The 16,322-nt window shown below is 51.9% G+C and overlaps 2 protein-coding genes across 8 annotated transcripts in view; one reads left to right on the top strand and one right to left on the bottom strand.

The window, feature by feature from the left end:
- The window catches only part of LOC122365406 (transmembrane protein 132E-like), a 65,834-nt gene extending 56,125 nt beyond the window's left edge, over positions 1 to 9,709 (bottom strand). Inside the window, exons 1-2 of the mRNA XM_043336600.1 lie at positions 9,508 to 9,709; positions 169 to 970 (exon numbers count right to left, since the gene is read on the bottom strand). Of these exons, the coding sequence (XP_043192535.1) occupies positions 169 to 970; positions 9,508 to 9,559 (854 nt within the window). The 5' untranslated portion in view covers positions 9,560 to 9,709. The remainder of the gene's footprint in view (positions 1 to 168; positions 971 to 9,507) is intronic.
- The window catches only part of LOC122365407 (signal transducer and activator of transcription 5B-like), a 60,784-nt gene that overhangs the window by 6,782 nt on the left and 37,680 nt on the right, over positions 1 to 16,322 (top strand). The window contains exon 1 of one of the 7 annotated variants that reach the window (XM_043336606.1): positions 15,483 to 15,777. The exons of 3 other annotated variants lie outside the window; for them this stretch is intronic. The gene's annotated coding sequence lies outside the window, so the exon portion shown is untranslated. Of the gene's footprint in view, positions 1 to 15,482; positions 15,778 to 16,322 lie in introns of those variants that run through there. 3 more of the 7 variants (XM_043336604.1, XM_043336611.1, XM_043336612.1) reach the window with 3 other exon arrangements.

Genomic DNA, 16,322 nt, shown 5'->3' with positions numbered 1-16,322 from the left:
GTATATAAAATGCAATGATATGTATCCAACAATATCGATATCTTACTACTTCGAATGTTTCCCAAGATTCGCCCGGTACCCAGCATGCCAAATGGTCTCACTGGTGAGCGTGGGGACCCATTCTCAGGTCTGACTCCCGCGATATCGGCCCGACCTCCACCGACTCACCTTAGCGTGAAGCCGAAGACCGCCTCCTGCTCGCTGGGCACCACGAATACGGGGATGTAGACCCGCGTCTTGGGGTAGAGCGGCCCGTGCGGCACGGCCAGCCGCACGTGTCGGCCCAGCTCGTACAGCTTGCTGGCCTCTCGGGCGTGTGTGAGGGAGACCACTCCTGCGGTGGTGACCGGCTGGCTGGGCAGGCCGGCCTCGCCGGCGGCGCAGTCGCCGCGGCCACTGGCGGCGCTCAGCAGGTAGGAGACGGCCGCCTGGTTCTTGACGGGCTTCTTGCCGGCGTGGGCGGACGGTCGGCGCGGCCACCAGGCGGCCGGCAGCACGGCCTCCGCCAGACACACGCCCGTGCTGTCCGGCTGACAGTGGGCCGTCAGCAGCTCGTGGCCGCGGCTCACCATCACGGTGACGCAGAGGGTGCGCTGGTGCGGCCGCGCGCCGCCGCCGCCGGCCGGCGCGGCCGCCATCAGTACGCGCAGCACGGGCCGCTCCTGGGTGACCTCGCGGGTGACCAGGTGGGCGCTGACGCGCGGCGCCGCCGCGTGGAAGTGCACCGGGTCGGTGATGTTGGCCACCTCGATGGGCAGCGGCACGGGCGCCGACTGGCGGGTGGTGAACGGGCCGTGGTCGGCGCGCACCAGCGCCGGCTGGCGCGGGTCGCGCAGCGTGAACAGGTGCAGCCCGCTGAGCCAGCCGTCGGCCGGAGCGTCGCCGGACGACGGCGGGGCAGCGCCGCTCGCCGCCGGGCGGTAGAAGAAGCCGTCCTCGGCGTGCTCCAGGCTGACGTGCACGGCATCGCCTGCGGGCAGCGGCGCAGGGTCAGGGCTCAGAGGCGAGGACATACATAGACTGCCAGCAGCAGTACCACTTGGTGATCGCTTGATAAGGTGGATTGGCCTAGTTCGATTACCTGAGCACCTACCTTCGTTGAATATAGAAAAAGCCTCACCTGAAATGGTAAATAGTGTCACACTTCTCACAGGCCGGTTCTCACGAGTTTCAATTGAGCGAATCTGCAAAAGGCTACGAGTGATGTGGTCCATAAATGTCTCAGATCCCTTGCAATGATGTGATAATCGCCATCATCGAAGATTTACAGTCCCCACTGAACGCTGGCCTTCAGCACGGTTCGTATATATTTCACCTCTGCACGTTCGTCAGTGACAGTCACAACCCTGAAGAACCACCAACTCATCCAAGACAACTGTCAGCTCGTTTGCTCAATAGCTTCTTCGGCGAAAATCTCACAATGGCTCATATTACTGTCAAGCTTGGCGTCGCGTGTAGGGTGCGTTTTACCTGTCTTGCCATTATGTGTTTTATGATAGCCGCACTAATGATATTGGCCGCTAAATATGGCCCTAATGCAGCACACCATCTACGGTTCTTTTTAATTACTTTATGTCACTGCAAATGTAAAACATGCGCTCAGCACTTTGCCAATGCGTGTCTTGCTCCTTAAGGCGAGAAGAAACTGTTCCTTAATCTATTACTTGTTGGTAAGAACACAATTACGGGTTACCCAAAACATACCCATTAGACATAAATGGAACAAATTTGCTTTTGAAATGGGATACAGTCACAAATATTGGCCACAGTACCTATTATCATCAAGCCCGTCTAGCATCTGGTCTTCTTATTTCATCTCCATCCAATCAACCTCGATTTACGAGAGGACATGGTTATATATATGTGCGTACTCGTGTGCCGTTATATAGGTATAGCATATCGATGATTCGGCAACCCGAAACCGCACAGTTGGCGCTTCTTTCAAACCATTTTCAAACAACGGGTCAGATTATCGTTGATAGTGTTTTATGGTTCAGACCCTATCAGCTGGAACCAATATCCATTTCCATACCACATATTTCGCGCTGCATTGGCTACTGAGAGCACAATCGACTGAAAGGGGAACGGGCCGCGAGATATGCCCGCGCGGCGAACGGGACGGGGAACTGCGCCACTATCGGCGCCAACTGGGTCACCTGCCGCCACTCAGCTGAAACGATACGGCGCTCATTATGCCGCCATGGTCATTTGCGCAATGGCAATTATACTAAATGCACGATATTAGATATAATGAGAGCAGGTCCCTGAGTAATTAATTGCGGCGTTTACAGTAAGCAGTTATCAGACGTTCTTTTTAAGGACAGAACTAGAAAGGTATATGGCCTTGCGCAGAAAGATTCTATATGAAAGGGAGCGCGGGTCACGGACCAGTTGAGGAAGCGGTATGCATTTGTTATCCATATTGCTATGTCTCTCACTATACGAGATTTTTAGCCGGTGTTTTATCTTTCCACGCCGATGAGTCAGTCAGCCGGCTCCTGCCAAGCGCGTCTGGGTGGCGGCTGGTATCGTATGACCAGCCCCGCGATGACCCCCGCCTCCCATGCATACACAAACATACTGGTGACACGGCGCCTTGATTAGGCCATAAATGTTGGACGTATGTACGACGCGTCATCTCCCGGCATGACCTGACCAAGCGCTGAGCAAACAGGCCAGGAAAACTAGAGTTTTCCGACAGCTCATACCTATTCTCCTGATGGCGGGAGACAATTGATAACGACCGGAGCGATTACAATCTAATTGAAGCAAAATAATAATAATAGCATGCCCACTTGCTGAAAGTGCGGCCTACCGAACCGAACCTCGCTCGGAGTGTGGCAGTGCAGCCACGGCCCGCAGGAAATCCTAATGGATGGGAGGGGGAGGGGAGGAGCGGCCGGTCCTGGCTCACAGACTGACCTGCGGCCACAGCCTGAATAAGATTCATTCACGCATCTCGAAGGATCAAAAGGGAATGATGAATGCTCGTTCCATACCAGAGGAACTAAGAACGCATCACTGAGAAGATGCCTCTGGCATCTGACATCGACTGACATTGCTGGTTTGTCCGCCCACGATATCATCTGATGTTACAACATCACTCGGTTCTCGGCGGGAACATGCGCTGCCGCCGTCTGGCCGCCGACCGTCGTCGTTGACGTCACTGACCGGTGGCCGGCCCCGACGCTGACCGCCGCTGACCACTGCAGTGGCCGGGCGCCAGTAGACGCCCATACCGCGGCGGCCGACGGGCGGGCGGCGGCTGACCGTCGCGGCAGGCGGCCCGCTGCAGTGCAGTGCAGTGCAGCGTGCAGACAGTGACGGGCCGCCGCCGCCGCTCTGAGAGAGCCGCCGATCGGGAACGGTGGACACTGACAGTGGGGCCGAGAGACCACCACTGATGGATGGAGCCGCCGAACGGCGCCGGCCCGGTACGGGGTCTGAGTGAGGTCTCTGACGGCGCCGGCCTGGGCAGAGGGTCTTCCAACGGCGCCGCCGGCCTGGGGGACAGCGGCTCCGAACTGCGCCGGTAGGGTGGGCAAGACCATGCAAGACCTACCAAAGACGCCATCTCTTCTAGCTGCGAAATTCTCTGATGGTATCTCTGATCGATTGATCATATTCCGGCACCGGCGCCGGACGTCGTCTTTTTCCGGCCAGCGCCGCGGGGAAATACGATAAAATGTCCATAATTCTCCCGGAGTCGATTTGGTTGCCCGCTCGGAGCGCCGTATATATTTCATCCCGGTGAGGCGCGTCTCCCGGTAGGCGGAAACGGTGCGCGTGATGAACGCTGATCTGCCGTGGGCGGTCCCAGCTGCACAGGAGCACTGAGAAGGGCGGCAGAAATCCGCCCGGTGGATCGGAAGGACTGCCGCAAAAATCCGTCCGGCTCGCGGAGGGACGCAGAAATCCGCCGAGCGGACTGACGGCCAGAGAAATCCGCCCGGCAGACGGCCGCAGAATTCCGCCCGGCAGACGAGCGGCCGCAGTAGGTAATCTGCCCGGCGGACTGACAGCCAGAAACCCGCGCCCGCTGGAGGGACGGCCGCAGAAATCCGCCCAGTCCAGTCCAGTGACCGGATGGCCGCGGGAGATACCCAAAACGGGACCACCCCGATAAGCCATAGAAAAGGAGTGAAAAACAATACGAAACGTCTTGCTTGTTGCAAGCACGTCATTTACGGGTTCTGTTCAAGGGGTCGGAGCAAAATATCAACCATCACACCAAGGTCATCTTTTGTCCTTTGGCTAACCGAATATTGAGGTCGCACTTTCCAGCAACAATGGTGATAACCATTGTACACTGAACGGTATATGCTTCGTAAGTCTACATACAATCTAATTATTTTACAGCGCTTCGTCTCTCGGACACATCTAGGCCTTCGCGCACCATTATCAGTAAAGCTATTGTTCTCCGCGGTTGTGTGGTCAAATGCTTCATTTTTCAGCCTTTTACAAACATTAATTACGTTCACTATACCGCTACTGGTGGCTTTATTCCCTCGCCCCGTTGGGGGGGGGGGGCATTTTGGCCCCCCCTGTGGTTTTTCCTGAATAGCAAGAAAACGGCGGCGCGCAGCGCCGCCAAATTTTCAGCACCTTCCCGGGCATCAATTTGACACCTTCACACCAAGTTTCAAGTCTTAGGTCACCTTAGGTCAGGAGTTATTGAGGTCAAACTGAGGTCATGTTCGAGCAAAAATGAGCAAAAAACATGCAATCTTGAAACGCTCACCAAATCTACAGTTATCAACCAATTTTAAAGTTCTTTATATGGTCTAGTAGACAAAAAGCGGCGCTACAAAACTGCTATCTCGGATTTTCAAAAATTTTGGTTTTTGACAAAAAAAAAATCAAAAATTTGATTTTTTTAGAAAAACTAGAAAAAAAATCCAAAATTTTTCCGACGAAAAAACCGGGATATATGTGATAGTCCCAGCGCTCTTCTATAAACATACCAAATTTCAGATCGATATCTCGTTTTTTGGCCAAGTTATAGCGAAAAAACTGTTCAAAAATGATGACGTCAAATTTTTTAACTCAATTTTTAGCGATTCTAGATCACGTACGGCAAAACAAAGACCACCAGTGAACTCCCCGTGACGAGCTGCATCGATTCGATACCCATTTTATGCAAAAATATCAACTTTGAAATTTGACCTAATTTGACCTGACCTTGACCTGACCTTGACCAAAACGTGACCTAAGCTGGCCCCAAAGGCTGCCTGACCCACATAATCGCATTTGTCATGTAAAATGGACCATAAAACATGTATCACACGACACTTTCATTAAATTTCATATTGTGACCCCCCGTGACCTGACCTCTGTGACCTGACCTGGTATCAGTGACCTCAAATAGCAAAATATGTGTTTGAAGAACATTTCCCCATCGATGATTTTCAATGAAATGCATTTTACTCGATTTTACAACGCATTTCTTGAAATGCCTGTAAACGGTGAAAATTGGACCTTTGACCTGACCTGTGACGTCATCGGTTTGACCTAGGTCAATAAAATTGGGTCACAAGGTAGTTCCCCGTTGGGGCTATCCAACGCCGTTTACCGCTTGTCGCTATGTTGCGTGGTTCTCGAGATCTTAGGGGGGGGCCAAAATGCCCCCCCCCCCCAACCGGGCGCGTTGCTCGGCAGAGCCCAACGGGGCGCGGGTTAACATGAAACCATAAAGGTCGCTGCCCACTTCGCTGACGTATGCTGTCGCTACAAATGGACGCTCTCTGCTACACAAAAGAACTAAGAAGACCCCTGCAACCTGCGCAGCTGATATAGGATGGCCCGCGGGGGTTTATCGTGGCCATTTTGTCAATCACTGGTGTCAGTTTGTGGCCGTTTCTGTCAGCCATACGTCAACTCATTGGCTTTGATAGCGATTATAATTTATCGATATTTGATTAATCGTCCAATATGTAGGGGCCACACAGAGCCTCGTGTTACGCCCACGGAGAAATACCTAAATAGAGCGTATGCGGTTACCTATAAAAGGGTATGCGGTGATAGTCGTTACGCCCCCAGAGAAACACGTGAATAGAGCGAACGTGGTTAGTTCAGAACCAGATGATGTATAAATGGATCCATTAGACAAGCTACGAATTTAAGAAATAAGTCGTTCTTGTTAAGTTCACTTCAAAGTACTTCACTTCAAACTGTTCAGCTTATCGAGATGAGAACACGTGTCGAAAATAACGACGCATTTGACAAGTTACTAATTACCTATAACTCGTAGTGCTTCAGCATGATTGTGCCCAAAATGGATGGAGACTTCCACTGGCGTCCAACTGGCGTCTAACTTAGCAGACGTCCAAATTGGCGTCTAACTTGGCGTCTAGCTGATGTGTTTTATGACAAATAACCTCAAAACAAACCAAAATGTTATAGCCCAAAATAAAAAACTATGCACGCTCTCCGTTTTAATTAGAAATTTCATTCAGTCACAAATAAGGTGTATCTTTTTCATTTCTGGCCGGTGCAAGTGACAGCCGTCACATCCATTTCGGACGAGACAATGGTGCCATCAGCAGGGACCGAGAACCTCAGATTGGACCACCGCAGCCCAAATAAAGCTCAGCTCCAACATCAGCAGCGCGACCCACCAATCACCGCAGACACAAAATTGGACGAAAAACAAAATATAAGGCCTGCGCTGAGAGGCTGTGGCAGGCAGTCCATCGTCAATCTCTGTCAATTATCAGCGAATGCGCGCGGCTCGATCATGCTCTTGTCCTACTACCTAATGGCTCATATCTTCCACATTGCATACAGTACAGGCACGCCTCCACAAAACACATAGTCGTGCCGCCCCGTCTCGGTGGGTGAGCGGTCGCGGCGGCGCCCTTCCCATACATTGTGCGTATAGAGATGTCAATCGTATACCAACTTTTTGGTATACCGATACCAAACCGATACCAACTTGGTATTTGGTATTTCAATCGTAATGTGCTTGGTATTTTGTTGGTATGATGAACCCTCACTAATGTATAAGAGGCTAAGAAATCAGTAAAAAGTTGGTATTTCCCTCATTTTCCCAACTTGGTTTGGTTTCGGTATTTCCCCATGGTTTTGGTTGGTATTTGGTTTGGTATCGGTATTCCGATTTTCCGTAATTGACATCACTAGTGCGTACTGTCGCATCGTCTGAGGCTGTGTTTGCGGTTTGCCGACTGTGAGGCGGTCCGTGGAATTATTGATACCTGTACCGTCAACCGTGTACCGTTCGGTGGCTCCCGTCATTGGGTCACCGAAACTGCCGAAGCCGAAATAGAGCGAAAAAAGGAGCGCCACTTCTGTCAACTTTTCATAGATCGAAGAGCTGCGACAAATCGCTGATAGGGATCGCTGATAAAAAATTATGCGTCCTCAAGACGCCAATTTCCATCGCGCCGCGCCCGTCGCTTGGAATGCTGACGACACCGACGGCGAGCGACTGATTGAATCAACACCAGCTCTGTGTGTGTCCGGTCCCGACCGGTGCGGTCCGAATTCGTAACGGCGCGCCGGCGGAGAGCGCCTCCCGGTGACAGCTCCGGCTCTCAGGGACAACAAACACAGCCTCAGCAGCCACCCGGCCGAAAATAGACCGCCGTCCGCGCAAATGGATCCACCGCCCCGGTTGTTGCCAATGATACCGGCGCCAGTGGCATTTTTCCAGAAGCCACACAGAGCACCCTCACCAAGGGCGTGACTGGAAGGTGCGCACGGCGGACGGACGCGGCTGATACCCGGACCGCCCGCGGCGCGTCGGCACCTCTGTTTGTTTGGAAGCCATTCATCCGGCCGGCTCGTCGCGGCGGGAGAGCCGCCGGCCGCCGCGTCAGCCGCGGTTGCGCAACAAACGCCGCGACGAGTGGCCGCCGTCACCTCTTCTCGACCGGACGCAGAGCCGGGGATACTAGTTGCCGTCCTGCTCTGCCTGGCGGCACCTAGCCATCAGCTGAACCATTAGCACAGTGGTTCTCGGTAGCACGTCCGACAGAGGCGACTTTGCTTAGTCTGTCCAACAAACAGCAGAGTCCTTTGTCTAACGGACAACTGCATCTCTCCCACCGCAGACGGAGAGGGGTCACCGAGCTACCTCGACCAGTGGAGAGCGGCCGACTGTGTTCTCTATATCTACCGGCGGAGGGCGGCCGACCGTGCTCCCTCCTGTAACGGCGGGGAGAGTCCGACTGTGTCCCATCCCATCCAATCTATCCTCCACCGGCGGAGGGCGTCTCTCCAAACAGCTCGGCTGCAGCCGCCGCCGGAAGCGGTCTGGATTGTTGTCTTCTGGTCCGGCCCTGGTCCACTCGTCGGGTCTGTCCCCGCGCCGACACCGGACATGACTGGCGGTCAATGGTGCGAGCTGGAGGGCGCGCCACGGGGCGTCGGCGTAAAGCGGCACGTCAGCAACGACCCATCGCCACGATGCGCTGGTGCGAGAGTGGGACCGGTGTCAGATGACTATGTGTGATATTTGAGTCCCTGCCTGACGCTGATTGGTAATTATGTGGGGCGTTGGTCGAAATATTGCTTAACATGCGAGGAAATTGTTGGGTTTAGAGCGAATCCCATCACGGAAGAGAATGAAAGCGGAAGCCACAAACTATGGAAAATATGCGCTGAGTACCTCACCTTTGTTCTGACGAATACCTAATGATTACACTGCAATGTCATACTGCAAGCCAATAAGAGAGTACAAAAACATGGCTGGTTCCGTTTACTAGCCGAATTAATTAGCTAGATAAAACACTGAACACTGAACAGTGTGAATTCGCTCCTATGCGTTTGCCTCTAATGCAGTTCGTAAGACAGATCATTAGTCGATTAACGATTCTGTTATGCTCCTTTTACGCTCCTATTGTCACCAGCCGTTGAGAGTCCAGTTCAGTAATTCGTCGTTTGCAATATCCGTGGAATGTTTTATGGCAAAGCACGAAGGAATAGGTATCAATTCTCGTCGGAAAAAACGTACAATACGTAACACAAAGCCAGGTCTCAATTCGTAGCTTTTTAATATCCAAGTTTAGGTACCTAAGCACAACACCCATATGATATGCTCATGCAGTATGGAACTTTAAATTTTGAAACAGCATTGGTGTATATTCAAAACACCTCGGTGATGTTGGAGCCGTCGCGCTTGTCCACATGACCACACCACAAAACGGCTCCTACCTTGGCATCATTTTAAGCACGCCTTTTGCCTACCGGGAGATTTCAGGTATGTCATTGTATGACGAAAGTGATCGAAGCGTAAATCGCTACTCGTCTACTCATTCTGTCTTCTAATTGATGCGCCGAGTGCGAGGACGTAAAAACGCTGCTGTTTGTCGGTTATCGAATGCACTGCGCCTGTCGGGCACCTGGGTGTCGAGTTACCTACCTACCGACACGCATAGCTCGGATCAGCGCCCTCACTTCACTCACACCGCCCGCAGCAAAAACGAGTCGGCCGCCGCACGCCCCCGCACGGCACAAAAACCCCGCCCGGGGTGAGCGGGCACTCACCGAGCGCGCAGAGCGCTGCTATCCAGACGATCCACAGGGTCGGCCTCGACATGGCGGCGACGGTCTCCTCGCTACATGGCCACACGTCTCCGGACACAGTCTCACTGCCGCCGCGCGCCGCGCCGCCGCCGGTCGCCCGGCATCGATTGCAGCCGCCGCCGCCGCCGCGCCGCGCCGCGCCGCCGCTCGGCAGACAGCCGGCGCCGCCTGGCGACCCCGACTGGTAACCGACGGCGGGCCGGGCCGGGCCACAGGCCAGTGCCGCGGGCCGTCGGCCGGTCATGGGCAGCGGTCGGTGTGCCCCGGCTGGGCCGCCGTGGCGCCGGTCAGCCCAACAATCAATGGCTCGACCGGCGTCAAGGGCAGCCGCGGCGCCCGCCCGGATGTGGCCCGGTGGGGCCGAAATTGTTTTTATTAACCCGCGCCCTGCTGGGGGGGGGGGGGTGTTTGAACAGCCCCCCTATGCTTTTTCGCGAATATCTAAAAAACGGCGGCACGGAGCGCCGCTGTTTTTGGCACACCTTATCATACATCAATTCTACACATGTTGTAATAATTTCAGACCAAGGTCATTCAAGATCAGGTCACCAGATCACTTGAAGTGACCGCACCTCATAAAAAATTCAATGTCTGCCACAGCTTCACCGAGTGACCGATCGCTTTGAAACTTTCAGCGGTTCATAAGAGCATGAGTATGTATAAAATGTTTATCTTGGAATTTTGATATCGGTGACCTAAGTTCAGGTCAATTTTGCGACCTCCCCATTAGGTATAAGTCAAAGGGAGAAAATTGAAAGGCGCCTGTTTTGGACGAAAGCCATTATAAACACACACTGAATTACAAGTAACTTACAGCGTGTCTCAGAATTGACTGAACAGTAGGTACCTATAATGCTATAAAAAGTGGTCTTTCAATAATTGGTGTTAGAAGCCGGAGTTTGACCCCAGAAGATCTGAGGGGCCCGTACTGACCAATAAAGACATTCAATTCAGGGGAACATTATCGCCCTTGCCAGTAAAAGGGCTAACTGTGCATGGTTCTTTAATGCATTATTTCACGTGGCGCAATATTAGGACATGCTGTGCCTAAATGCGCCTTTTGCAGGGGTCAGGAAAACCTTAATTTGTTCCAATAGAATGTACTTTAATTATAAGTGTGGAGCTAGATTTAACTAGAAAAATGTTCATCGATCGTTATTAAGCAGAGACCGCATTCACCAGACACATTGCTTAAGCACAGGAAGAGTTTCCGCTTAAGCAGGCGCATAATGGAAACTCTCCCCTATGTTTTGGAAACAGTTATTTAAATCCAAAATTTTCAAAATTTTCGGAAAACCGGAATATATGTTATAGAGCTCTATAAGAACATAAGATGTTCCAAATTTCAACTTTCTATCTTGATTTTTGACCCCCAAATTGCAAAAATAGCTCCAACATGTATAGGGCATGGTGACGTTTTAAGCCCTTTCGTGATATTCAGGCACTTCTGAACATTGCATGTGAAAATGAATGGCAGCGTTAGATTTCTGGGACAAAGTTCGTATGGAAAAGTACATTTTTAGGCAGAGGCTCACTCATAGGCGTAGGAACAGGGGGGGCCAGGTGGGCAAGTGCCCACCCACTTTTCGAGGTGGGGGGGCCAACCATGTGTTTTGGCCCACCCACTTTTTACTCGAGGCCCCTCGTCTCGATTTGAGAGGACGTCGTCACCTTCCAGAATAAACAAACTCCGTAAAAATAAGTTCCACGAATCCCCACGCACGGACTCCAAGGGGCCGTGATGGATCCAAGGAGGCCCTCTGTTCATACTTGTCAGTCGAAGCCCCTGAGACTGATGGCCTGAGAGGCCCTAGTGGATCTGAGGAGGCCCCAATATCCACACTGGTCTGGGGAGGCCCCTGACACTGGCAGTCTGGGAGACCCCTCTATCCACACTAGTCAGATGTCTGAGACTGGTGGTCTGGGAGGCCCCTCCATCCACACTAGTCAGAATAGGCCCCTGACACTGGCGGTCTAGCCGAGGCCCCCTACCCTCACTAGTCAGAGGAGGCCCCTCTATCCTCAATAGTCAGATGAGGCCCCTGAGATTGATGGTCTGGGAGGCCTATCCATCTACACTGTAGTCAGAGGAGGCCCCTGAGACTGATGACCTGAGAGGCCCTTATAATCACACCAGGCAGAAGAGGCCCATGAGACTGATGGACTGAGAGGCCCTTCTATTCATACTGGCCAGAGGAGACCCCCAAAACTTTCGGTCTAGGAGGTCCCTCAATCCGGCACCAGCCAGAAGAGTCCCCTGAGACTGATGGCCTGGGAAGCCCTTATATTCACACTAGGCAGAGGAGGCCCCTGAGACTGATGGTAGGGGAAAGTGGGGTAAGACGGTCAGGGTAGGTAAGACGGGCACCCCTTCTGCAGACCAAACCAATAGCGCTACGAGCAAGAAAAGTTAGGACCAGAATTGCCTTTCCCACTACACACCACCATTCAAGTCTGGTGAATTTGTGTTCAGTCGATAATCTTTTATTTTGATTTCTTTAAAACACTCATTTCATTGAAAACATCCATAATGTATTGTGCAAGCTTTTGTGTACAGCACTATAGAGTTAAAAACTCGCAATCACTTGTGGTACACTCATATGCCAACAGTGTTCATTTACGGCGGATTTGCTTTGTCTGCATCAAATTGTCCACAGCGAAAAATCGTGCTGAACTTCTGACATTGAGTTTGGGGTAAGACGGGCAACTATGAACCCAATGGGTCTGTAATGGTGAAAATATTTTTGTTGCTGTAGGAAAAAAGAAGCATTTCTAATAAGAATATGTTCGATTCCGATACTCACAGACATGTTAGCAATATTCCTTCGGCACAGTTTATTCTCGAATAATGAATGTGAAAAACGGTTCTACATGGCTTCTGAACTAGGGCCTATATAGGAGCATACGCCTTCTGCACGAATCTCGTATACTGCCATTTCCGAAGCACTTGAGACCAACGAGCGACTGTATAAATGCGGCTAATCTCGGGCATTTGTTGCGAGCTGCGCTGATCGGTGAAAGAAGCTGGCCGTCTTGCCCTACCCATGTGACCGTCTTACCCCATGGGGTGGGGTAAGACGGGTTTTTGCAAGGTTTTGCAAAAATAGCTGCAGTTTATTTGTTGAATCAGGTCTAAGTCTCATCTTCTGGCAAATGAAAGTAAAATGTCTGAAAAAGGTTTTCACCCAGTTTCCCGTTTCTATGATGTTTCTAACCGGCCGAAAAATGGCTCCAAAGTTAAGGTGCCCGTCTTACCCCACTTTCCCCTATGAGAGGCCCTCATATTCACACCAGTCAGAAGAGGCCCCTGAGGCTGATGGCTGTGAGGCCCTTCTGTTCATATAACTGGCCACTGGAGGCCCCTGAAAGCGGTGGTCTGGGAGGGCCCTCTATCCACACTAGTCAGAAGAGGCCCCTGAGACCGATGGTCTGAGAGGCTCTTATATTCATACTGGCCACAAGAGGCCCCTGAGACTGATAGTCAGAGAGGTCCACTCCTAATGAATCTGAGGGGGCCCTCTATCCACATTTACACTTTTCTAGGGAGGCCCCCGAGACTGATGGTCTGAGAGGCCCTTTTATTTATACTGTCCACAGGAGCCCCCTGAGATTACTGGTCTGAGAGGCTCTTCTATTTATACTAACCAGAGGAGGCCCCTAGGATTGATGGTCTAGCAGGCCCTTCTATTTATACTAGCCAGAGGAGGCCCATGAGACTGATGGTCTGAGAGGCCCTTCTATTCAAACTAGGCAGATGAGGCCCCTGAGAATGATAGTCCGAAGAGTCATGCGGCGGCAACTGGCCGTGGCCATATTACGGCTCGGTAGGGCCCCACAGAGCTCATGAGAGCACCTCAAGGGCTCCTAAGTAGACACGCTTATCCCCATAAGGATGCCACGCCGGCTTCTGAAGGCTCCTTGTAGGCATCTAAGGGCCCTTTCCGGCCTCTAACGGCTACACCCGCCTGTGATGGCTCCACGCCAGTGTTTATGAGCGCCACACAGCGGCGCCTTTGAGGGTCATACTGGTGTCTCTTAGGGCCCAATATCGGTGGCTCTGGGGCCCAACACCGGCGCCTCTGTGGGCCACCACACCTGTGCATCTCAAGGCTCTATAGGTACATTTGAAGGACCCACACCGACACCTCTGAGGGCCCCACACCAGTATCTCGGAGCTCTGAAGGCCCCCAGTGACTCCGAGGACTCACCGGCTCCTGAGAGCACCATGTTGATGTCTAACGGCTCCACAAGGCCACTGAAGGCACCACACAAGCTCTCACTGAGCTCTAATGTCCATGTACCGGCCTCTGAGCGATTTAAGCCAGCGCATTCATAGCTCCACACCAGCAATTGTAAGAGCTTCACACTGAAGTATCTGAGGGTTCCACACCGGTGTCTCTAAGGGCCACATACCGGCATCTCTGAGGGCCCCATACCGGCGTCTCCGAGGGTCCACATCTGGCGGGCACCCATCAGCGACTGAAGGTCCCACACTGTCGACTCCGAGAGCCCCATCTGCGTCTGGGAGCACCTCTAAGTCTAATCTCTAAGAACCACAGCGGCTCCTCCGTACGAAAGATGGGCGTCTGCATGCCAAAGGGGAGCGGTTCTGAGACAGTAGGGCACCTACGTGCAATAGAGGGGCGCCTATGAAGCCCATAGGGGCGCCTCAATGCGAAAGAGGGGCGCCTCTGAAGCCTACATATATGGGCGTCCACATGCAATAGAGATCTGCAGACTGCAATTGATCAATGCCATGGGGCCTGGGGGTGCATTCATAAGAAACAGGAGCGCCGGCATGGCAAAGAGAGGCGCCTTCAAGTGTCCATAAAAGAGAGACGTCTATGATAAGCGCACATTGTATGCGACAACGGGGCGACTGTGGCCTGTGGGACACATAGGGATTCTCTGATGACTATACATAGGGCGCTTATATGCCAAAAAGGGCGCCTATGAAGCTAATGGGGGAACCTGGGAAACGAGGAAGACATTTGTGTAAGGGTTTTCAGGGGTCATGCGCCGTTTGCGGCAAATAGATTCTAAAAAAAATCGGAGGGGGAATAAGTTTTAAAAATGGTGCGCGGACTTTCCGCACTGTTCGCTTAAGCGGTTACGCCCCTGGGTACATCTGCCCGAGCTCAGAAGCTAGATTTGGAGGTCATACTTGAAAGCAGCCAGCAGGACGAGGCAAAAGTTGGAGGCCCCTGAAAATAGGAGGCCCCCTAAAAAAGGAGGCCCCTTGACAGGGTGGCCCACCCACTTTTCATGACGTTCCTACGCCCGTGGGCTCACTTATGACGTCGTAGGTCAGTGACCTGACCTGACCCGAAAATGCGGTTGGTGTCAAGAAGATACGGCTTGAATCAAAGGTCAGGTATGCCAAGTTTCAGCTCTCTATCGCCAGTGTGTTCGGAGCTATCGCGAAAAAAACGAGCTATCGCGAAAAAAATATGGGGGCCCCATTAAACCTCGGCCGGTGGGGGCAAACCGGTGAAAACTAGACTTGGGGGTACCCGAGCTTCCGGGAAGTAGGTATCAAGTGTGCCCCCCCCCCCCTCAGCCTGAAAGTAGTTCCCGGGCCGGGCTACTGGGCTGATCGCTATCGCTAACGCCTTCCGGTGTCTGGCGGCACAGTATGAATTCAGGCGTTTACCCCCAGCGACATCTATCGACGATATTATAAGTACCGAAATTGAAATAGATGCCGTTTCGGCCGCCGGACGCCGCCGCGCCGCCGGTGACCGACCTTGACTGAAGGGGTCGGTTGTTGATTGAGGTGTCTGTAATACTTCAGAAAAATATGACTTTGGGAGCTTATTATTCACTGTTCACTGCTACTTGCTGCGCTGGCGAATTTGAATGACATTCCTCTATGTTATGGCACTTCGTAAAATACCTCTAAAATAAAGCATATCTGCTACCATATGTGTAACCATGACAACCTATGGCCGCTTTTCAAATCAAGATCGTCGGCTGCCACGTGGCTCGAGTCCGCTCCAATCTTCCTTGATTTATTTGCGTAATTAGGTACTTGTCTCTTATACCTATTAATTTTTGGTAATATTTTACTACCATTACAGTGACAACTAGCCACACCGTTCTTTTTTGCTTTTTTCCTGATCCTTAGCAGAAACGTATGGAGGAAAAGTATTTCAACATCGGCAATACCTACTGCCCTGAGCAAAACAATTTTTGTTATATTAATAGCCGATTTCGGTTCTTGAGCTACAGGTAAGGTGTAATTTCAGCATTTCATTTTCATTTCAACATCAGTGTTCTGACTGCATGGTAAAATCATAAAATGTATGATATGCCTCATTAGTCATTGGTCAGGAAATCCAAACGACCCCATTGCTGTGCGTATCCAATGCGTATCTCTGGGATAAGCGTGTTCTTTTCGTGATTATGTACCTACTTCATTACTTGGGGTAATAACAATTGAGGGGTTAAATCGGTGCTTTTTGTTGATAATCAAGTTTGAGGTCGATTTATCGTTGTTCAAAATCCGTTAAATAGTCAACCGTGCTTGTTGACAGCCGCTGAGAGGGAGAATGGTCGTGAGGGGCAGCTGCTTCCGGTGTTCAAGAATCTTGGCTGTTTCCACCCTCCCCCCGCTCCCCAGCTGCGTCCGGTGCTCATGAAAACACGACGTGTTTTCTCTGTAAAAATGCTCTCATTGTAATTCAGTGATATGAATTTAACCCGCGCCGGGCCGGGAAGGGGGTGTTTGAACCCCCCCCCCTGCTGTTTTTGGCACACCTGTTTGTGCATCTTTT

This window comes from Amphibalanus amphitrite, unplaced genomic scaffold (assembly GCF_019059575.1).
Source record: "Amphibalanus amphitrite isolate SeventyFive unplaced genomic scaffold, NRLGWU_Aamphi_draft 000738F_arrow, whole genome shotgun sequence".
Classification (NCBI taxonomy): Eukaryota; Metazoa; Arthropoda; class Thecostraca; order Balanomorpha; family Balanidae; genus Amphibalanus; species Amphibalanus amphitrite.
This window is presented reverse-complemented; position numbering and strand designations above follow the sequence as displayed.